At 43.3% G+C, this 20,033-nt stretch overlaps 1 protein-coding gene across 5 annotated transcripts in view; it reads left to right on the forward strand.

The window, feature by feature from the left end:
* The window catches only part of KIF13A (kinesin family member 13A), a 2,203,773-nt gene that overhangs the window by 2,003,976 nt on the left and 179,764 nt on the right, over positions 1 to 20,033 (forward strand). For 4 of the 5 annotated variants that reach the window (XM_069613597.1, XM_069613593.1, XM_069613595.1 and 1 more), the window contains one exon: positions 10,744 to 10,839. The exons of the other annotated variant lie outside the window; for it this stretch is intronic. In XM_069613597.1, coding sequence (XP_069469698.1) covers positions 10,744 to 10,839 — 96 coding nt within the window. The remainder of the gene's footprint in view (positions 1 to 10,743; positions 10,840 to 20,033) is intronic. 5 annotated transcript variants of the gene reach the window in all.

Genomic DNA, 20,033 nt, shown 5'->3' on the forward strand with positions numbered 1-20,033 from the left:
CTGCGACTATGGGCAATAAGGCAAGCGCCTACCAATCCTTACCCCCTGACAGGGATGACAAGCAATACAACACTTTAGCTAAAAAGGTTTTTGCCTCTAGCAGTATCGCACTTAAGTCAGATAACGCTTCATGTGCACTGTCAAAGTACGCACACACCCTTTGGTCTGTGATTGTGGAGCCAGCCGAATACATCCCGGAAGGTGACATGAGGAATGGTTTCATCAACATAGTGGAGGATGGCAAGGAAGCAATGCGACAGGGACGATTGTGTCGGGAGATCAATGGCAGCAACTTCTGTCATGTGAAAATTCGCCTGGCTGAGAAAATCAGGATTTGCTTGACATGCCTTTTGATGGCTCACATCTTTTTTTCCAAAAGGTGAATGAGAGTCTTGAAAAACTTCAGGCAGGCAATGCTGCAGCAAAGTCCTTTGGTGTGGTGATTAAGTGACCTGCTCAACCCTCTACTGAATGATAGGGCAAGCCTTTTTGTTTCTACAGCTACAGACAGAAAGGCAAAGAGCCTGCCGCTCGTCAAGGACAAGGTTGGAGGCGTTTCTCTCGAACTTCCAGAGGTGCAAGAGGCAGGGAAAATGTTGTTTCCGTGTCTATCCCCTCCCGTGTGGCCCCCGATGCAAAACCTCTCTAAGGACTTCTGCAACACTACCTTACCGGCGGGGCGTCTGTCATAACATTCGCAAGAGTGGTGCGCCATTACCACGGACACATGGGCACTTCAAGTAATCTCCCAAGGTTACTGCCTCCCTTTTTCAAAGCACCTGCCGGATTGCACCCCATCTGGCCAGGCCACCTCCTGTTCCAGTCACACTGCTCCAACAAGAGGTTTCCTCTCTTAGGAAAAACCATGTTCTTTTAAAGACAGACTTCTTAGTTGCAAAAGCATTCATTAATTATACCTGTTTCCCACTGATTGGCAGAAACTCAGACTGGTGGCAAGGTTCCATCTGAAGCAGAGTTTTGAAATATGTGCATTCTTTATTGCCCATTCAGCTAAAGTAGAATCTTTATAGGAAAGAACCAAGTTGGGGTTTGGGGCATTACATCGCTAGGACTAGTGTGTAATTCCTATTGGGGCTCTTCTATGGTGTTGCCTATGATGAAACAATCAATCTCACTCTGGTTTGTGACTTGAAGGGCACCATAAAGTTGGTACCTATATAGGAAAAGAACACACAGGTGGTACTCCCACTATTTTTTTGTCCCAAAGAAAGACGTTGGTCTGCGGCCCATCTTGAACATGAGGCTCTTGGACAAGTTCCTCACGATAGACAAATTCCAGATGGTAACTCTCTTGCAGATCCTCCAGATCCTAGAAATTCAGAATTGATTGGCGTCATTCGACCTACAGGACGCTTACTTCCATGTGCGGGTTCCTTCAAAAGCACAGAAAGTACCTGAGGTTCGTCATAGCCAGCACTCACTACCAGTTTTGAGTTCTGCCTTTCAAACTTACCTCCGCCCTTACCTCTTCACCAAGCCGTTGGCGGTGGTGTCAGCCATCCCAACAAAGGGGGAAATCAGCGTTTTTACCTACCTATACAATGGGCGGATCGGGGCACGATCTCCGGACAAAGTCCTGGATCATCTCAATAACAACTGCCATCCTCCTCCACATGCTGGGCTTCATCCCTCAATTTAAAGAAGTTCCAGTACACACCTTCTCAAACGCTCCAATTCATAGGAGCGGTCCTGGATTCTCCCTCAGGCAAGGCTTTCCCTCCTGAGGAGAGGGCACTACACATGGTCGCAGTTCTCTGGCAGTATGATGGACATGATTCAAGTCACTGAGCAGATTTGCTCAGGATCTCCTGTGGTGGACTCACACAGAGAACGTGATTGCAGGAGAACCGTTTTGGCAACTGTGGCGAGAGGCGACGGACGCATCTCTAAAAAGCCGGTGGAGGGGGGAGCTTACCTGTACAAGCTAAGGGTGAGCGGGTTGTTGTCCCTGGCAGAGACAAAACTTGAAGATAATCTGTTGGACCTGAAGGCGATCAAACTGGCACTGATGGCCTTGTTGCCCTCCATACAGGGAAATGACCACAAAACAGTGGCCATGCACTACAGCAACACGAGAGGTGGTGTATGGTCACTCCCCCTGTGCAGAGAGGCGATGCACTTCCGGTTCTGGGCATTAGAGGACAAGAACTCCCTCACTGCAATTCACCTCGCCAGGAAGTAGAATACAATGGCAGATGCCGTGAGCAGGCTGGGCTTGGTCTCCCACGAGTGGGAGCTGTGCCTGCCAGTAAGTCCTTCTACAGATCCTCACCTTTTGGGCAATCCCTCAAGTTCATCTGCTCGTCTCCAGTGTAAACAGGAAGTGCAAACCTTTCTGATCCATGGAATTTCCCAGAGAGGAGCACTGGGGGACGCATTGGTGGTGGACTGGAACTTCCAGCTCCTATATGTGTTCCCACCAAACATTCCTCAAGTGATCAGAAGGTTTAACAGGTATCGAGCAACCATGACCCTGATTGCTCCGAACAGGGCCTAGAGAACATGGTACTTTCTGGAAATGGCCATCTGTCCTCCACATCGTCTTCCCCTGGAGACCGGACCTTTCCGTCTCAGGAGAGAGGGCTGGTTCTTCTCTCGAGCATACACATGCTGAACCTGCATTCCTGGCTTCTGAAAGGTTGAGGTACAGGGATTGGGGCCTTCCAGAAGATGTGATAGAGATGTTACTTTCGGCCAGAATGCCATTAACAAAAGCTCTGTACTGCTGCCGTTGGATGAAATTCTGCAGCTGGTGCAGAACACAGGATGTGGATCGCTTATTAATGCAACACCTCAAGAGTGTTATCTTTCCTTCTTCAATTGGCAAGACAGGGCCTTCAGGTCACCATTATCAAAGGCTATTTAGCAGCGCTTTCTATTTTCAAGCGCATGCCAGAACAAAGATCATACTTCTCGATCCCCCTTGTAATGCACATTTTTAAAAGACCTAACACTTTCCCTCCGACACCCTTCATGGTCCTGGCATGGGATTTAAACTTTGTGTTACCTTTCCTCATGGTTTCCCAATTTAAGCCATTACATTTGTGTCCTCTGAAGCTACTATCTTGGAAGACAGCCTTTTTGGCGCCATTTCCTATGCCCGGAGAGTACACGAATTGCAGCCACCCTTTCCAGTATTTTCCAGTCACAAGGTGAAATATATTTAGTATAATAAAGTCATAGACTTTTTATACATTTACACCAACCAATCGTCAAAAAGAAATAGGGAAGGAAAAAATAAAAAGTACTGTTGCCATTGTAACACATAAAAGACAATAGGGGTCATTACGAGTTTGGAGGTAGCCATGGTGCTATTGGCACCATGGCTTCCTCCAAAGTCATGTCCGGGTTCTCTGAATGGGGATTTACCGGGTCATTCCAACCTTGGAGGACCCGGTAAGTCCCCATTCAAAATACTCTTCTCCATTCCCATTCGAGCCCCCATAGGGCTCAATGGGAATGGGGAGGGAGCTAATAACGGGCCTGTGAATAGCGGGCCCGTTATTAGCTCCCTGGTCCCTTAGCGGCTCCCGCTGGTTTTACCAGCCGGCCTTAGTGGGACCCGCTATGGGACCATGAATGCGGCGGTAAGGGGTTAACGGCACCGGCATCCTTACCGGCGCCGTTAACCCCTTACCGCCGCACTCGTAATGAGTCCCAATAACCAGAAGTTTACATAAATACATACATTAAAAGCATATACATAGATCAAACAAGTTGGTCTAAAGGTGGCTCTTGGAGTGCGCTCTTTGTTCCTTTCGAAGGTCGTATCAGAGTTTCATCTATCACAGACAGTCTGTCTTCCAGCCTTCTATCCACCTCCTCATCCATCCAAGGTGGAAGAAAGGCCGCATAGGCTTGATCCCAAGAGTGCTCTGAGTTTCTACATCACCAGAGCAAGTCAATTCAGGCTGGAAGACCAATTTTTTTATTGGATGTACAGGCCCGAAAACGGGTAAAGGAATAACGAAGCAAACGTTCTCTAGATGGATAGTGCTTTGTGCGTCTGAATGCTACACCAGAGCGGGTAAGGAAATCCCTGAAGGCTTCCGGGCATTCCACTAGAGGTGTGGCAGCTACCTCTGCTCTCCAAACAGTCTTACCTGTAAAGGATATCTGTCATGCCACAACAAAGTCCTCAATACACATTTGCAAAACACTACTGCCTGGAGACGTCCACAAAGGAGTCTCATTTCGGCAGGGTTGTCCTCAAAACAAGTGGTGACATAACATCCAGGGAGTTTGCTCCTTCCCCCTCCATAATGGTCTTACTGCTATGGGAGTCTATCTAAGATGAGGAGTCTGTGGGAGGACACAATTCATTAAAAGAACAAATTACCTACCCCTGGTAATGTTTTTCCTACTGGATGTTCTGCCCACGGATTCCTCATCGCCTTCCCAGTCTACACTGAGGTTACGGAGATCTGGAATGCAATTATAGGATGACTCCTTTAACGTTAATAATTTTTGTCTCTTACGCGGCTGTGCAATGAGGAAAAACCGACAACTAAAGTCACGGGCTGCTGAGTGGGCTATTTCTGCACATTAACGTTTCATCTGGTCATGAAGACAACAACTCGACTGCCATCAACTCTAGTGCACACGAAACCCCCTGCTGGGGAAAGGGTTCGGAAAGCTGAAAAGCAGGAGAATAAATATCTAAGATGAGGAATCCGTAGGAGGAACATCAAGTTGAAAGAACACTACCTTGGGTAAGTCATTGTTCAACTGTATTCTAAAAATGAAGTTCTGGAGCACACCATAGTGAATGTTTATATAGTATTAGTGAATGTTTTAGTGTGTCACTTCCCTGTGTTTTTTAATTGCTAAGAGTTTGTCTAAGGTCAAATTAAGTAACTTTTTTATTGTTATACCGTACACTGTTGTTTTGCCGAAGTAAATAGCTTTGTTGTAAATTACTTTGTCAACATTGTTTTTTGAGGGGCGGTATGTGGGGTGGTAGTGGTGTGGAAGATGGCTGTGGAAATCCCATTTCTTTTTTATGGGGAAGTCATGTTGTCGAAGTAAACTAAGTAAATTACCAGGTTATTTACTCTGTCAAAACAACATAGAACCTTTTGTACATACTGCCCAATGTGTATTTATTGATAGGTACAGTGTGCTAAGCCTTGCCGCCAAGTCTCATTAATCAGATAGTTTGGCTAGACATTAGTGCCTTTGTCTGTCCGCCAGAATAAGTAAATAAAATACACAAAAGAACAAGATCACTGCAGCCCCTAGCACAAACCAGAGCCGAGCACTCAAGATCTCTTGACAGAAACTGGCAGAAACTGAAAAATAATCCCAACCATGGGGGACCTGAGCATTTGAACGCCCTCCGCCTCCTGGGTACATGGAAGATAGTCCGTTCTTCCTAAGTGGCCCAGATTGTTCTGGCCACTTCTGTCTTCCGACTCACAGCCTATTATTAGAGGAGGAATATAATAAACATATCCAAGCGGTACCATAACCCTGAGAGATTTAGGATCTCCAAGGGGCACATCAGTAATGTTCCTGCTAAGGCTGGGGAAAAGTTCAGTACATCTGTCTGAAAACAGCAAAACGTTCAGGTCCTCTTGCCACAAATACAGTTTAGGGCTTTTGCCATTGCACGTTGTAAAGACGTATCTTGTGAAGGAAAGGTTTAAGATGGTGTGGTATTGGCGCACGTTTTGAATGGAAATTGGGGTCCATTTAAAAATGCTCATAATTAAGAGAATGCGTTCTCTTGGTAGGTAAATTGCTAATTGATATTTACATTTTTCTTCACTTCAAGTCTCTTGTGCTTAAAAGCCCAGTGCCTTTTCACATCTTTAGTGCACCTTGGATATAGTTATTGCCCAGTTTCTAGCATAGGTTTTTCTATGTTCTTTTAAAGACAGACTTCTTAGTTGCAAAAGCATTAATTAATTATACCTGTTTCCCACTGATTGGCAAAAACTCAGAGTGGTGGCAAGGTTCCATCTGAAGCAGAGTTTTAAAATACGTGCATTCTTTATTGCCCATTCAGCTAAAGTAGAATCTTTACAGGAAAGAACCAAGTTGGGGTTTGGGGCATTACATCGCTAGGACTAGTGTGTAATTCCTATTGGGGCTCTTCTATGGTGTTGCCTATGATGAAACAATCAATCTCACTCTGGTTTGTGACTTGCATTGAGGTGTGAGATTCCATGACAAACAAGACATCTCTCTGATTTGCTTATTACCAACTCTTGTCCAGTTTTTTTTAAGGATTTCTAAGCAGGTTATTTTCTGGGTGACCACTCTGTTTTTAACTGCATGGTGTTGCTTAGCATTGCTATCATGATAAGGATGTGTAGCATTCTTTGGTAAAAGAACGTCTGAAAAAGGTTATGACGTTTGAACAGAATGTTTTTATTACAAATTGATAGGTTGTCAAGTTTTAATGCATTAGTTAATTCTAAGAATGTGGACCCAATATTTCTACTTGCAATAGATATTCAGTGTTACTTTTTCTTGGTACGTGATGGGCGTCGGAATGCAATACCCTAGTGTGCAATATTTAACCACCAATTAATTCCCTGAGTTTTTGCAAGCTAGGTCACAATATCCCACCAGTCAACTTTATTAACCAGTTATTACCTCAATTTGCCCCCAAGATTATTCCTTCAGTCTGCTTGCAAATGTTCTCATTTAATTTCTCTTTGATTTATCCCATTGTACATTTGTATTTTCGTGTTTTCGCCTTGTGTTTTAAATTTGTTTTGTTTTGTTTTGTGTACATATATTCTGTACTGTTCTGTAATAATGTGCCTTGTTTTGCTGTTATAACTAGCAAAAATACTGTTCTGAAAAAAGCACCTAGTTGGTATTGGGTCTCATTCCTTGTTTCTTCCAGTTTCCTCTGGATACTTGTACTTAGTATCCCAGTATAAGACCATATCTCAATTTTGCCTCGGTATTCAAGCATGACGTTTTTCAGCCTACATATTAGAAAAGGCCTTTCATTTCACAACTCTAACTTTCATAGGTTCCCCGGTATAGCTGCCGATGGTTTGTGTGATCTTTGACCTACTCTTGTGGGTGAGCTCTTTTTCACCATGCTACCTGGCTTAGCCAGTTTTGTTTTGCAGGCACTAGTCAGTCCTTAAGGCTACAAGTGCAGGGGGACTCTGTCCACAATTTATGACTAGTGTAAATCAATTCTACATTCCGTAAGTACTGTAGTGAAGGGGAGCCTTTTCCCTCCATACTTTTTACCTTTTGGGCATGTTTGTACATGTAACCGAGCCCAGCCAGGCTGTTTGCAGCAGTACCGTTTATATTTATCGTGTTGGGTGCACTCCTAGGTAAATTTTCTTTCTTAACACATGGACGCATATTGGGCACTACAGTGACCAAAATGGCTTAACGTGTTGTGGAAGCCCTGACTTTGTGCTCCACTGTCCTTTGGACCATCCACCTCCTGTGCATAATGTGGCAATATATGGGCATTCTCTTGGTGGATTCTGGCCATATCCGGTAAATAGCCTCTTTGTGCGAATACAAATGGTTTGGAATAGGAGGGCTGCTGACATGCCTAAATCACATACCAGACATTGAGCAACTCATGGCTGTATCTGAACTGGCTGTGCTTGATTGGTCAGCTGTCCAGAGGTTTGAATGTAGCATTTCTCGTGATATGTAGGGTAGGGTCACACAGTCCAGGATTTCACATTTTAGTAGAGTATCTGGCGCCATACAGCACTTAACTACTTGGGCAAAGAATTAGAAGAGGAAATTGCTACAGGCTAATGTCAGAGGACTAGTCCTGGGACCATCATAGCCCGAGCCATCCACTGCAAAGGCTGAGCTGTGTTCATCAATCAATTGGGGAAATATTACACAGAACCTTCGTCCCTTGTGCCTAACCCCTTCAATCCCCTATTGCTGAAGTCATTCTCCTGTACCTCTGGGCAATTGTAGTCCAGCATTTGGATCACATCATCTGAAATGGGATTTTCTCCTGGTGCTGGGATCTCATGCAGCCTGGTGCTGTGAATTTTGGAGTGCATTCTCATTATGAGCCTGGGACCTTGCTGCAGCCCTCTGTCAAGAATGGAGTCCTGGTGGTGCCTGAGTCATGTGGTCCTTCATCCTTTCTCCTGCAGATGTTGAGTAGAGTCAGTTAAATTACTTGTCGTGTTCGAGGTATACTGAGGGGTCCTCCCTCCAACATCGTGGTAGTCTTCTCTGAGATCTTCCTTAAACTTCTGCAATGTCCTCCAGCCTGTTGGAGGTCCAATTCATCAGGTCACTAACAGAAACCGCAACCTCTGAATCACCGGACACAGCTGTCATACCTCCAGCACCAGAACCAACAGTGACAGTGTTTGCTCTCAATGACCCTGATTTACCTGGGGACATTGTTTGTCTTAATCAGGGATTGAGGGGCTAGGGTATTTTTTGACACCCTCCTGTTCCCTATTCATTCTAAAGGCTGTACAGTCCTAGGCTGCATCTACCTCGGCCTGGCTGGTGGAACCGGAGCCTCCTACCTGGTGTATCCTACCTGGTGTTTCCCTGGACTACTGGGTTAGGTAACTGCCCCTTCCCCCACCCCCCCTCCACCCCCTGAGTAAAACCTGGCTTTGTAAAGATGAGACAACAAAATGCTGCTTCTAGTACTATCTACTTCACCAAGCAAGTGCCATTGATTCCTGTAGAGGTACTTTAAGTACTACCCCTAAGTAGCCAAACCTTGGTGACGTATCATGAACATCACTGAACTTTCTTCTTAGGAGAGGGCTTGGGTTTGTTATAATTAGCCCTGAGTCTTGGTGTTGCCATATAGCATTGTAAGGTACATGAAATATTGTCTAACAACATTTCCTACCACTGTTAGTGTTGCTATTGAAACTGTGTGAATTCTAAAGTGTAATGTGTCTCCCATTTTGGACACCAAACTGTGATTGTATATGTGTATATATATATATAGATTTACATATCTTTAAATTTGACTAAATGCATATGTGTTGGTAAATTGAGTATGTGTTTTGGCTACTGAGTGCTTGACAAGGTCTTCTGTACGTTAATTGTACTTTGCATCAAACCCCTGATCTTCTTAGTCTAAGCCTTACTACTCAGCCTTGTTACCAAGTGAGTTTTGTTTGACTTTTGTGTGAACCCTTTGTAGGCCCACCAAGTTTGGCATTCCAGAATCTTACAGTGAAAGTAGTTGTAAAAAGTCTCCTAATAGTAATTTCCCTTCAGTTCGCTCTTGGCATGTAGACTCACTATCCCGGCATGCAGTTTTTTTTTCAGCATCCATATTCTGCAACATTCACTGTTTGGGTTCTCTCTAAAGTCTTTAGTCCTCTCCCTCCCAGTCTACTGCTTTGGATCTTTCCGCCTCTGTTTTGTGCCTCCTCTCATTGTTTGACTGCATGTCCACAGCTTTACAACCTCTTCTACCTCACTTCGATTATGCCTCATACTCCTAAGGTCAAAGTGCCTCTATAATATCAAATGCCTGTTCTCGGAGTAGGGATTTCTGCTCCCCCTTACCTCTTCACTTTTGCTGGCTGACATTGTTTGGCATTTGGCAGGGGTTCTTTCCTTGTATTCTGTATAAACTGGGTATGTGTCATACATTGGCAGGGTCTGGTGGTCTTGGCCTGTAGCCTCTGCAGATCTTGTCTTAGTTTTCCCATCTTTTCGATACCAACACCAGTCATAGCGGATCTCAAGTGCCGCACACATCTACTCTCCTGCAGGATGATGTTCACCCTGCACCTTTCTCTACTCTGTCCTTTCAAGTGGCAGAGAGATGGGTCACCTGACCGCCAACATAGAGAACAGACTGGCAGAGCAACTTTCTCTGCTCAGTTAAATGTATGTCGCATCATAGATACCGCAAAATCTGTTTGTTTGTAAGATATGTGATTGAGCACATCTTTTAGCATCACAGGTTTGCTTTTTCTATTGTATCTGAGGATCCAACCACCAAATTACTGTTTCCGATTATTGAGGGACTGCTTCAAAGTTGAGGAAACTGCAGTGGAAAAGTATCCATTAAAATAAGTCACTTACCTTTAGTAATGATGAGTATCATGGGTACTGTATTTCCTCTGAAGATTCTTTCTGCCCCACACTCCTCTCCTCCATGACATTGGAATGTTGCTTACCTCCCTGTGGTGGCAACTTGAAGAATGCACAGTGCAGTTGTAAAGGCACAAGACATACCCAGTTACCCGCATTTCTGAGCAGCATCGCACGCCGTCCAACTGGTAAAGTTATTTTTGGCAGACCCCAACACTGCTGCCAAAGTGTTTCAAAGGGTGCCAATCTGCCAATATTGAAAGATGAAGAATTGATGGTAGATATAAACTATTGATCAGAGCAATGATTACCAAAGGTAAGTCCGTTTTTATTTCAAATTCAGCTTGGCTTGCTCCTTGAATGCAAAGTTTTCATCATCAGTTTTTATTTACTGTTTGCAACATACTCACATTTCCTGTTTTCCTCTTCAACTAACCACTGAATGTATCTAAATGTTTAGCATCTGATTGCCTGATTTATTCATTGCATCACTAATCACAGAAAACTATTGCATGCATATGTATGAACATGTACCTTCATGCCCATTGCATTGTTGGATTGCATGCACCCTGTTCATTGACCATCACAATGTCTAGTCTGACTGGCATGAACTTAACATGTTATTCAAGCTGTTCTGTGTGTCTTCTTTGTGTGATGTGCTGTGTGTCTTAACCTTTGCAGAGCATGCCTCCATCCCAGGTACCAATTGCTGGCTCCTCGGGAAGTAATACCAGCAGCATGCCAGTAGAAAACAATAGCATACATGAAGAGGAGATTGTAAGTTTTGTACCAGTTTGTCTTCATGCCTGGTGGTGGGATTAAAGCCTTTGCACAGGCCATTTTACAGCTGCTATAAAAGCACCACAACCTTAAATGTGTATGTTTGTTTATTTCTTTGCATATCTTATTTTTTTTTTGTATTCTCCATTTGAAGGTGGAGGGCCTCAATATTTATGTATTAGTAATGTAAGGACTATACAAATGAGCATGTTTTTGCCCATCAAACTATTTTTTTGTGCAGGTAATCCACCCACCTCTTGTAGCCGACTGGACACATCATATGGCTGGGTAAAGTGTGTGTTCAAAAGCATTACACAGGTTATTGGATGTATTGAGATTTTAGTTTCTATAAGAACTACTTAAAACCTTTTTTTGTGATATTTACTTGCAGTATTTATTTTTGTAGCTTCCCAATGATTAATGGCCATGGAGAAATGTGTTAGATTTATTTTCATTCTTGTATAAGTCCTTTTCTTCCAAGTGATATCCATGTGCTGTCAGATAGGAAGTAGACACAATGTTCACCTGAATTGATTCTCAAACTGGTTGCCACTAATCTTATTTCTCTAAATATCATTATGGAGTTGATGTCACTTCCCATCTCTTTCTCCTTTAGTTGAATTGGTTGTATCACATTATCCACACAATTGTTGTTTGTGGTCACCTTCATGCATGTGCTCTCTCTGCACTTGGTAGTCTTCAAACTAGTTACTTTATAGACCTTATTCAGTTTCTTTGGATTTGTCTCCTCCTTCCATGTTCTTTATTTTTGCCATGAAACGGATATGATTCCTACCCTTCACTAACTGGGTTTTTGTCTACTATATCTCATCACATACACACGATAATCTTCAACATTCTTAGGAGGGGGCTGTTGAGTCATACAGAAGCCTCTCCTGTCAAGGGTGGACAGATTGTCTTCTGCCACTAGCATACCCAGGGCAACCATCTTCTAAGTGTTTCGTATAGGGCCAAACTCTGGGGGTGGGGGAGGGTCACTACATGACTACATTTCCGACATATCTGTTCTTCATCCCGGAATGCAACAGCAGAACATCCCAAATTCTCTTGACAGTGATGGTAGTCCGACATACAATTACTGGATTTGCTGCTTGTATGGATGTTGGTTCTATTACTTACCTCTTGTGGAGTGTTGAATTGGGGTGCATGAGATCAATGCATGATGTCCCCTGTCAATTTCTAAGGTGCAGGAGAGTGACACTCTGCCACCTGTTCCTTGAAACACTCCTCCCAGTATTGTCAGCATGCCCAAATTTTTACCAACCTTTTTATTTTTTATATGTGTTTTAATTTAAACCTTCAATTCATTACATCAGAAAAAGAACATTACACATGTATATTTAAAATCGAATTCATTATCTAGGGCTTTTCCATATAACTCCATATTTGATATTAGTAAATTCTTAAAAGGATTGTATTGAACAAATCTACTACCAGATTTTAGCATCTTGTGTTCACGAGGCATTTATTAAAGCGCTTAGATGTTTAGTTCTGCATTCTCTCAGTTCAGGGCAGCATAGGACCAGATGCATTAATGTTTCTCTCTGAAGATGGCATAATCAACATGCGTCTGTGTCACAGATGGTCATTTGTCTTGCGGAAAGTACTTGTTTTGTTGGTAAAAGATCCAATGTAATCCGCAGTTGCAGGTTTCTATGCCGGGAGACTTCGAAATGTAGTCAAATATTTTGGGAGGACATTCCTTGCTTTAATGTCATCTGTTCGATAGTCATAAAGCTGGTATTTGACTTTGTATTATTCTGTTTTATCCTGTCCCAGTTCCATAGTTTCTTTTTTGCTGCATCCGGGTTGTTTGGGAGAATATCTAGTTCTAAATCGCTTCCGTCAAAATTGCTAAGCAGTGGTTAGACCACTGAAGAAGTGCCCAATCCTGGTTATAAGAACTGTCTATGTGGAGTATATTAAATTGAGGTGGTTGAATGTTCAGGGTCAGCTTTCTGAACAAGCTCAAAGTTTTCCATGCAGATGCCACGTAGATTGAGGTTAGACCTAGTTTGTGTCTTATGATGGAGATAGGTATGCATTTCTGCAGCCAAAGAACTTTCTTCCAAAAGACACTTTCTAGGGTACGCCAAATGCCCCAATGGAAACACAACGATGTGTCAGTGCTGCATGTCAAGATGGGTGTTACTTTTTGTTTGTAAAATTTCAGTACTGGCAATAATGAACATTTTCCAAATTTTTGTGGATGGTGCCAACTTGCGTCGCTAGGTTATTTGCTTTAGATTTCAATGTGCCTATTCACAGCGCACCATTTGCACTTATATTTAGATTGATGCCAAGATACCTCATACTATGGACCTGGTTTAATGTTTCTCGTCCAATCCGTCACTGGATGTTTTGCTTCATCTTCCTCCCTTTTGATCTCTGCAGTACCAAAACTACAGATTTAGAGGTGTTGAACTTTAGCCCATTTGCTTCAATGTAGGAATGGAGGTTGTCAATTTTTTTCCGAAGACCAATTGAAGTTTGGTCCAGAATGAGCAGATCATCCGCACACAACATCCAGCCGACTGGGATGTTATTCAGTTTTGGCGAGAATGAGTTGACAGTGGACATTGAGACTTTTATGTCAGAGATAAAAAGATTGAATAGTTCAGCAGCAAGAGGACAGCCTTGTTTTAACCCTTGGTACATTGGTATACCTGCTGAGTTGACCCTCGATGTTCATCCTTATCCATATTGAGGTTGTTGTGTATGCCTTTATTGGTTCCAATATTTTGGGTGGGCAATCCCAATTTTCAATTTTTGCCCTTAGCAGCTCTTGGTTAATGCTGTCAAAGCCAAGTCGACTGTTGCTACGTACATTTTTTAACCTTCTTTCAGGACTCTTAATTTAAGAATGTTGAGTGTGAATAGGTTTAGACAGCATCCCACTCCTTTGACAAAACCCATTTGTCTATCGTCGAAGTGGCCAGACTTTACCCACTCCTTTAGCTTTCGCTAGATCAATGTTGCGAAGATGTTTCCGAGGACATCTAGAAGGGCGATAGGCCAGTAATTTATTAGTTCTGCTCTATTCCCCTTTTTGAAAATTTGTACAAATATGGAATTTGTGTTGTTTTGGCTACTATACTGAACAGGGTCATACAGAAGACTGCCCATTCTTCGTGTGCTTTCTTTAACATTGCGTTAGAAAGACCGTCCGGTCCTGGAGCATGAGAGATACTGATTTTGCCAATCAGTTATTCAATCTCGTCTGTCTTGATGGCCAGTGACCAGCATGAAGTAGAGTTACTTTTACTTGGCTTCTTTTCACGTTCGGATTGTCGATATAATGTACCAATCAATTACATCCATTGATCTTCTGGAACAGTGTTGCTTAACTGCAGTATCTATTTTCCATCTAGCTCATTTAGTAGTGTCCACAAAGACCTTGAGTTGTTTGACACTAGAGTCATCAACATTTGTTCTGCATCTATCTGGAGCTTATGCTTTATTGACTGAGTATCCAATTCTTGTACTGTTGCTGCCACTTTTTTATGTCCTTACTCATGTTCATTCCTTCCATTGATCTTATTAGTCTGATATCCTAATGTAGCTGCCGTTTCCTCTCAACAGCTTCAGCATCATACATGTGTTTCGCCTTAAAATACGTTCTGTGACCAAATGGTTTGGTTATTACAAAATCACTGAAGAGGGGAACATAGTTTGCATCGATGCTGTGATCAGCTAATGCTCGCTTATAAATAGTACTTAATTGCCTGATATCATGAGGCAAAATTTATTTTAGGCCCTCTATTTCTACGAGGGCCTAATGCTACCCTATGATGCCACCAGGTAGCTCTTTTCTCATAAGACAAGTGAAGAATATCTTTGACCAAATCGTGATCACTTTGTGACATTTTTGTCACTATTAAGGATTTTACAAGTGCCAGCAGATCAGATGACACAAGAACATAGTCCAGAATTTAGGCTTGATCACCCCTTTTCCAGGTCGGCGCAGCTGGAATATCGCCTACGGTCTGTCCATTCAGGAGGTGGAAGTTCCGTTCGTCGATTTCTCTTCTCCACAATTTGGCATTGGTGGTGTTGCGGGTAGTTAATGCTTCTCTGATGCAGTTTATATTGAGATCTCCGCATAGGATTATCATACAGTTATCATATTCAAGGATGCGGTCAGCGATTGATGCTATCATGCCTTCAACAAAGCATTTTTTTTCTCCAAGTTACTGGATTCCAGTATATATTTATAACAACTAGTTTGGTAGGCTTATTGGCTGTATCATTCGTTAACTCTAGAATCGTAATTTGCATGTGCTGGTTGAGGTTGTTTTTGTTTGCATTGTTCGAGCCTCTGCTAGTTTTTTTTTTTTAATGTCAATATGCCCGAGGGCGGGCGGCCTTTGGAGCCTTTGCTTGCTAGATTTAGGAAGACAGAATAGCCATCTATCACTGGAGGTGTAGAAAGCCATGTCTCTTGGAGGCAGAGAATGTCAAATTTAGTTAGTACAGATTTATCATTGTAGAAGAGATGCTTATAGCCTCTAGTGTTCCAGCTAGCAATGGTGGTTGTCTCTTCATCTCTGTTCAATAGCTGTTATAGTGGCTTGTTTGTATTCAACGTGTCAGCTAACCAGACCCAATTAAGATCTTCTCTGGGTAGATGGAGCTCAGGGGCTGGCATTGTAGATTCTCTCTTGGGATCGTCCTGACATTTGATCTTGATTTGGAATGAGATTTTATTCCTACATGGTTGGTCTACGGAACTTGCCGTATAGCATTGGACTTTTGTAAGTTAACTATTTCAGAGGCATGAGGAAATCCATTTCTCACGGCTTCACTCAGTGATTTAAAGACTTTAGGACATGTTAATATGTTGTCTCATGAGGTATCGGGGGAGCGGGCGTCTCCCTGCAGAGTGGTTTGAGGTCAAACCCCATGGACCAAAAGAGTTCTGCTGAATCTAATAGTAATGAATGGACTATTTTGGAGTTAATATATAAACCTACACAGTCGAATCGGTTAGGCACTGGGAAGTCGATGGCTGAGATGTCAATGGACTCCAAATCCCATAATTTCGGTATACGATGAAATAAAGAAAATACATTGGAGCGATTCATCATGAGGCCATCATCTACTTAAAGTATACTTTCGAGTTGTATGTACTCGCATGGTATTGGCCAACCGTTTGTCTACAGTTTTGGTCCTTTGTGGATCTAGTGGTATCCTCCAGCCTTTTTTCTCATTTTTTTGACAGGTGCTATTATTTTTCGAACGTTTGCATTGTTTTGGATGTTAGTGCCTCTTATAGATGTAGGAGCCCAGGGGTTCAGCTGCGCTGGATTTTCGCATCTATTGGACTCTACTTCGCTGTCACTCAGAGGCTGACTCTCCACGTTAGCTGTTAATGAGAATTGTTCTAAATTTTGAGCTGTCGAGTCTTCAATTATATCTTCAGATGCAGACAGTTTAATGCTTGCTTTGGGCTTCGGCACCGAATTGTGATTCTCGGGATTAGAGAGATGCTCTTTTAAATTCTGGATAAAACCTCTGGAGATGTTAGTTTCAGGCTTCTTATTTGACAGTATGTTTTTTGATATTTTAGTTTGTTGTTGCTGCTGCTGCTCAGGGTCTTTTTCCTAGAGTAGAACATTTCGTAGGTATCACTCGAAGATCCTTCTTGTATTGGTTTGTCAATGGTGAGGTCAGTGGACTGAAGCACCCGCTTGTCATCAATTACATTTGTGAGTGGCACAGGCACAGCAACAGCGCCGCTTGTGACGTCACTCATTCCGGGGATATCTCGATGTCAGGTTGGTTGCCACAGCCAGAATTCATGTTGTCTTTTATTGTCAGAACTGGTGGTTTAGGGAGAGATTGTGTAGTGGTGCAGGAAGTAAGCTCTTGATTTTGAGGCTCTATTCCTTCTACTTCACCGTAAAAAGATTTTGGATTTGTTTGAGATGCTGGTTGAAGTGTGGAAAGACGAGCAACTTTTATGACAACCATAGGGTTCAGATGTTTTTTTTTTGGCCGCATCTTTTCCCCCATTTCAGTATTTCTTTTGCCGCCTCAAGTTGAATTTTTTTACGTGCCGCAATTTCTATCATATGATACCTATCATAGTCTTTGGAGCAGACTTTCAGAGTTTACTTCTTGATCCAATTATTTTTGGTTTGGAGTGACGAGATAAAAGTTTCAATATGGACCAATTTAGTGTGCGTCATAGCCAACGAAGTGGCTTGGTCCTTATAGCTTTCGCTGATGTACTCGTAAAGTTTGAGGAACGGTGATAGAGAGATTGTTAAGGCTGACATAAGGTTACAGTTGGCGTCGAAGGAGGTAGAAGTCCTGTCTTGGTTGACTAAGTGATTTTTCCGTTTGCTCTCATGTCTCTCATATCTCTTATGATTCACCCCCTTGAATGGGGAAGCTGGAATATTATCAGACAGCTCGCTTTCAGATTCCTAGCTGGAGTCCGCTCTATAGCACCCACACAATTAATTGGTTAAGTGGTGAGGGCTTCAACGAGATTGTTTAGATATCACATTCTTTGTGTTTTTATCGTGTTTCGTGAGTTAACACTCGCAGGTAGTGAGTGTTGCCGCATACAGGTTGAAGAAGGACTTGATGACTTCTGATTTAGGTAATCCTGGGGTCGCAAGATGCTGAAGTCTTTCAGACGCTTGAGTTTTTTGTGCCTCTCTCATGAGGGACTGATCCAAGTCAGAAGAGGATGTAAAACAAGGGGGAAAATGAGTACATCTCAACTGAGAGGTAGTTGGTTGTCCAGCCTTTTAAGAAAACTTTTTCCAGCTTTGTTTTATCAACTGTAAGTCTTAAATTAATGTTAAGCTTTCCAAAAAGCCTTTGGCTATGCGGTAGTAAGGCTGGCGTCAATCAGTGTAGGCTGATGGCAATAAATCTGTACCATCATCCACATCCTCTGCTTGGCAGCTCCTTTCAGGCTTCCAAGTTTGCCCCATAGCTCTCAGCACACTCCACCCCCTGCGCTCCAGTGAAGACAGCAGTGCCAACATCGTAATATAAAATACACCACCTGACCTCATTTGTACACAGCAGTCTCCAGCTTTTCATGCCAGCTGCCGGCAACCCTAGAAGAGCACACTTATAAAAGAAACTTTTTAACACGCTGTAAAAGCTCTGTGTATCCTAATCGGCTGTGTAATTAGTGAATGAATCGCCTGAACAAGTCTCCAGCTTTTCATGCCAGCTGCCGGCAACCCTAGAAGAGCACACTTATAAAAGAAACTTTTTCACGCTGTAAAAGCTCTGTGTATCCTAATCGGCTGTGTAATTAGTGAATGAATCGCCTGAACAAGTCCTTCATTCAGGTTTTGCATTTGGTGGTAATGAGTTTGTAATTTGCTCATTACAGTGTGTGTCCTGCCAACACACAGCAAGCACTGTGTTTGCCAGAATACAGAGGTTTGAGCGAGCAGAAGTGCCACTGACGGACCAGTGCATTTCACTTGAAATTCTCTCCAATTAAAATGGGTGCCATCCAAGATCTGTTTCTGCATTGCTCCGTTATATGTCAGAATACATGGAGTGGTTTCATGCTGTGTGCTATACTTTGGCAACACAGAATGTTTGCCATTGTAATGATTACCACTGTAGTTGTACTATAGGATTGTGTGTGATAGGCTCAGTACATCACCCCATCTGCCTCTGTGCTCCCACGTGTAGCTGGAGGGTGTGAGACTGCTACCTGCTCCTCATTTAGTGTAGCTTCTTTGTCACTGTTATCTACTTGGTTGCAGACATTGACCAACTAATGACAAAATATTCCACAAGGTGAAATGGGGGGGACGGTGCGGGATGTTTTTATGACCAAAGAAAGGGCTTCATGCACCTTTCCTACCACGAAGTGTGTGTCTAAAAATAAAAATGCAGCAAACCAAAGTCAATTGCCTCTTCCCCTTAATGTGGTTAAAAGGTGTGTGGGTGTGGCCAGGCCACGGCCATCGCTATTGGATCCAGTTCCTGGGGTTGGACCAGTGAGGGAGGATCACCTGGATGGGGGGGGTCCTGTGGGAGTGGGATGCCGACGGCCAAGACGCGATATCCCCCTTCTTCTTTCAACACTTTTTCCCCAGCCTACCATGTATGATATTCCAAAACACTGCCCCCCCCCTTTTTCACATGAACACTTTCGCATAACACGAAAGACAATGGACTAACACCAGGGCCGTTTAACTGACGTGTCCCAATACCAGGGTCAGGCAGAGTCAGGCAGTTGACCAGAATCACACACACCCCTGACAGCCCTTTCCCTTCCCCCACAGTGATAAAAGGTGGAGCACAAAAGCCCAGGACGAGCAAGGCAGACCGTCCGATGTGAGAGCTAACTCAGCATGGGAGTGCAAGAGGAGGAGAAAGACAGCACATACCGAGGGGGTGACGAGGAGAGAAACAACTTTGCCCTTTCCAACCAAAGCCCGTGAATCCTCCACAGAAGGAAGCATAAGACTGCAAACAATAGCCAGCGTGTGTTGCAGCAGATGTCTATCGCACGCAAGACCCTCCTCTGCTGATAATCAAGCTGGGGAAGGACGCTGGCCTCGGTGGTACCAACGTGGCTCCAAGGATAAAGAAAGGCACGCGGTTCATCACAGCCGTTGAGTCGAGGGGAGAATCGATAAAGAAACCAAACTGTGTTGAACAAAAAGTAGCCAACAGCTAATTTGAACTTTAACACCCTTAACAATACATTGATAAAAGAAGGGGAAAACCAGCAACAGAGGAGTACGGCTTCACGTGGGTGCTCAAGCAGGAACTCTGGGAGATTACCCGAAGGTAGAAACTACTGTAACCAGAAGCCCTTGGGAAGATGTCAAGAAAGGTCAAAGTGGTCATACAAGGGTCTTGTAAAATCCTCTGTACCGTTGAATGTCTTTGACCGGCAGATGATTGCGAAAGCTTAGGGAAGTGAATCCTGCATGCTAAAAATGATTACATGAACTGTATATCGGATAAGTTGGCGAGAGTGAACCTGGCTGAGGGAAACTGACAGCGAGGGGCAAAGCCCGAAAATCTGTTTAGAAAGACATTAAGATTTGTGAAAGCAAGAAGTATTGCAAGACAAGGGGAAGGGAAGTGTCCCCCTTGTCATTTGGGATCCGAGCCCGGCCGAGGGAGATCCAGGGGTAGAAAGCTATCACCCAAAGTTCACTGAGAAGGGA

The sequence above is a fragment of the Ambystoma mexicanum genome, chromosome 5p (genome assembly GCF_040938575.1).
Source record: "Ambystoma mexicanum isolate Mex_15411 chromosome 5p, UKY_AmexF1_1, whole genome shotgun sequence".
Lineage (NCBI taxonomy): Eukaryota > Metazoa > Chordata > Amphibia > Caudata > Ambystomatidae > Ambystoma > Ambystoma mexicanum.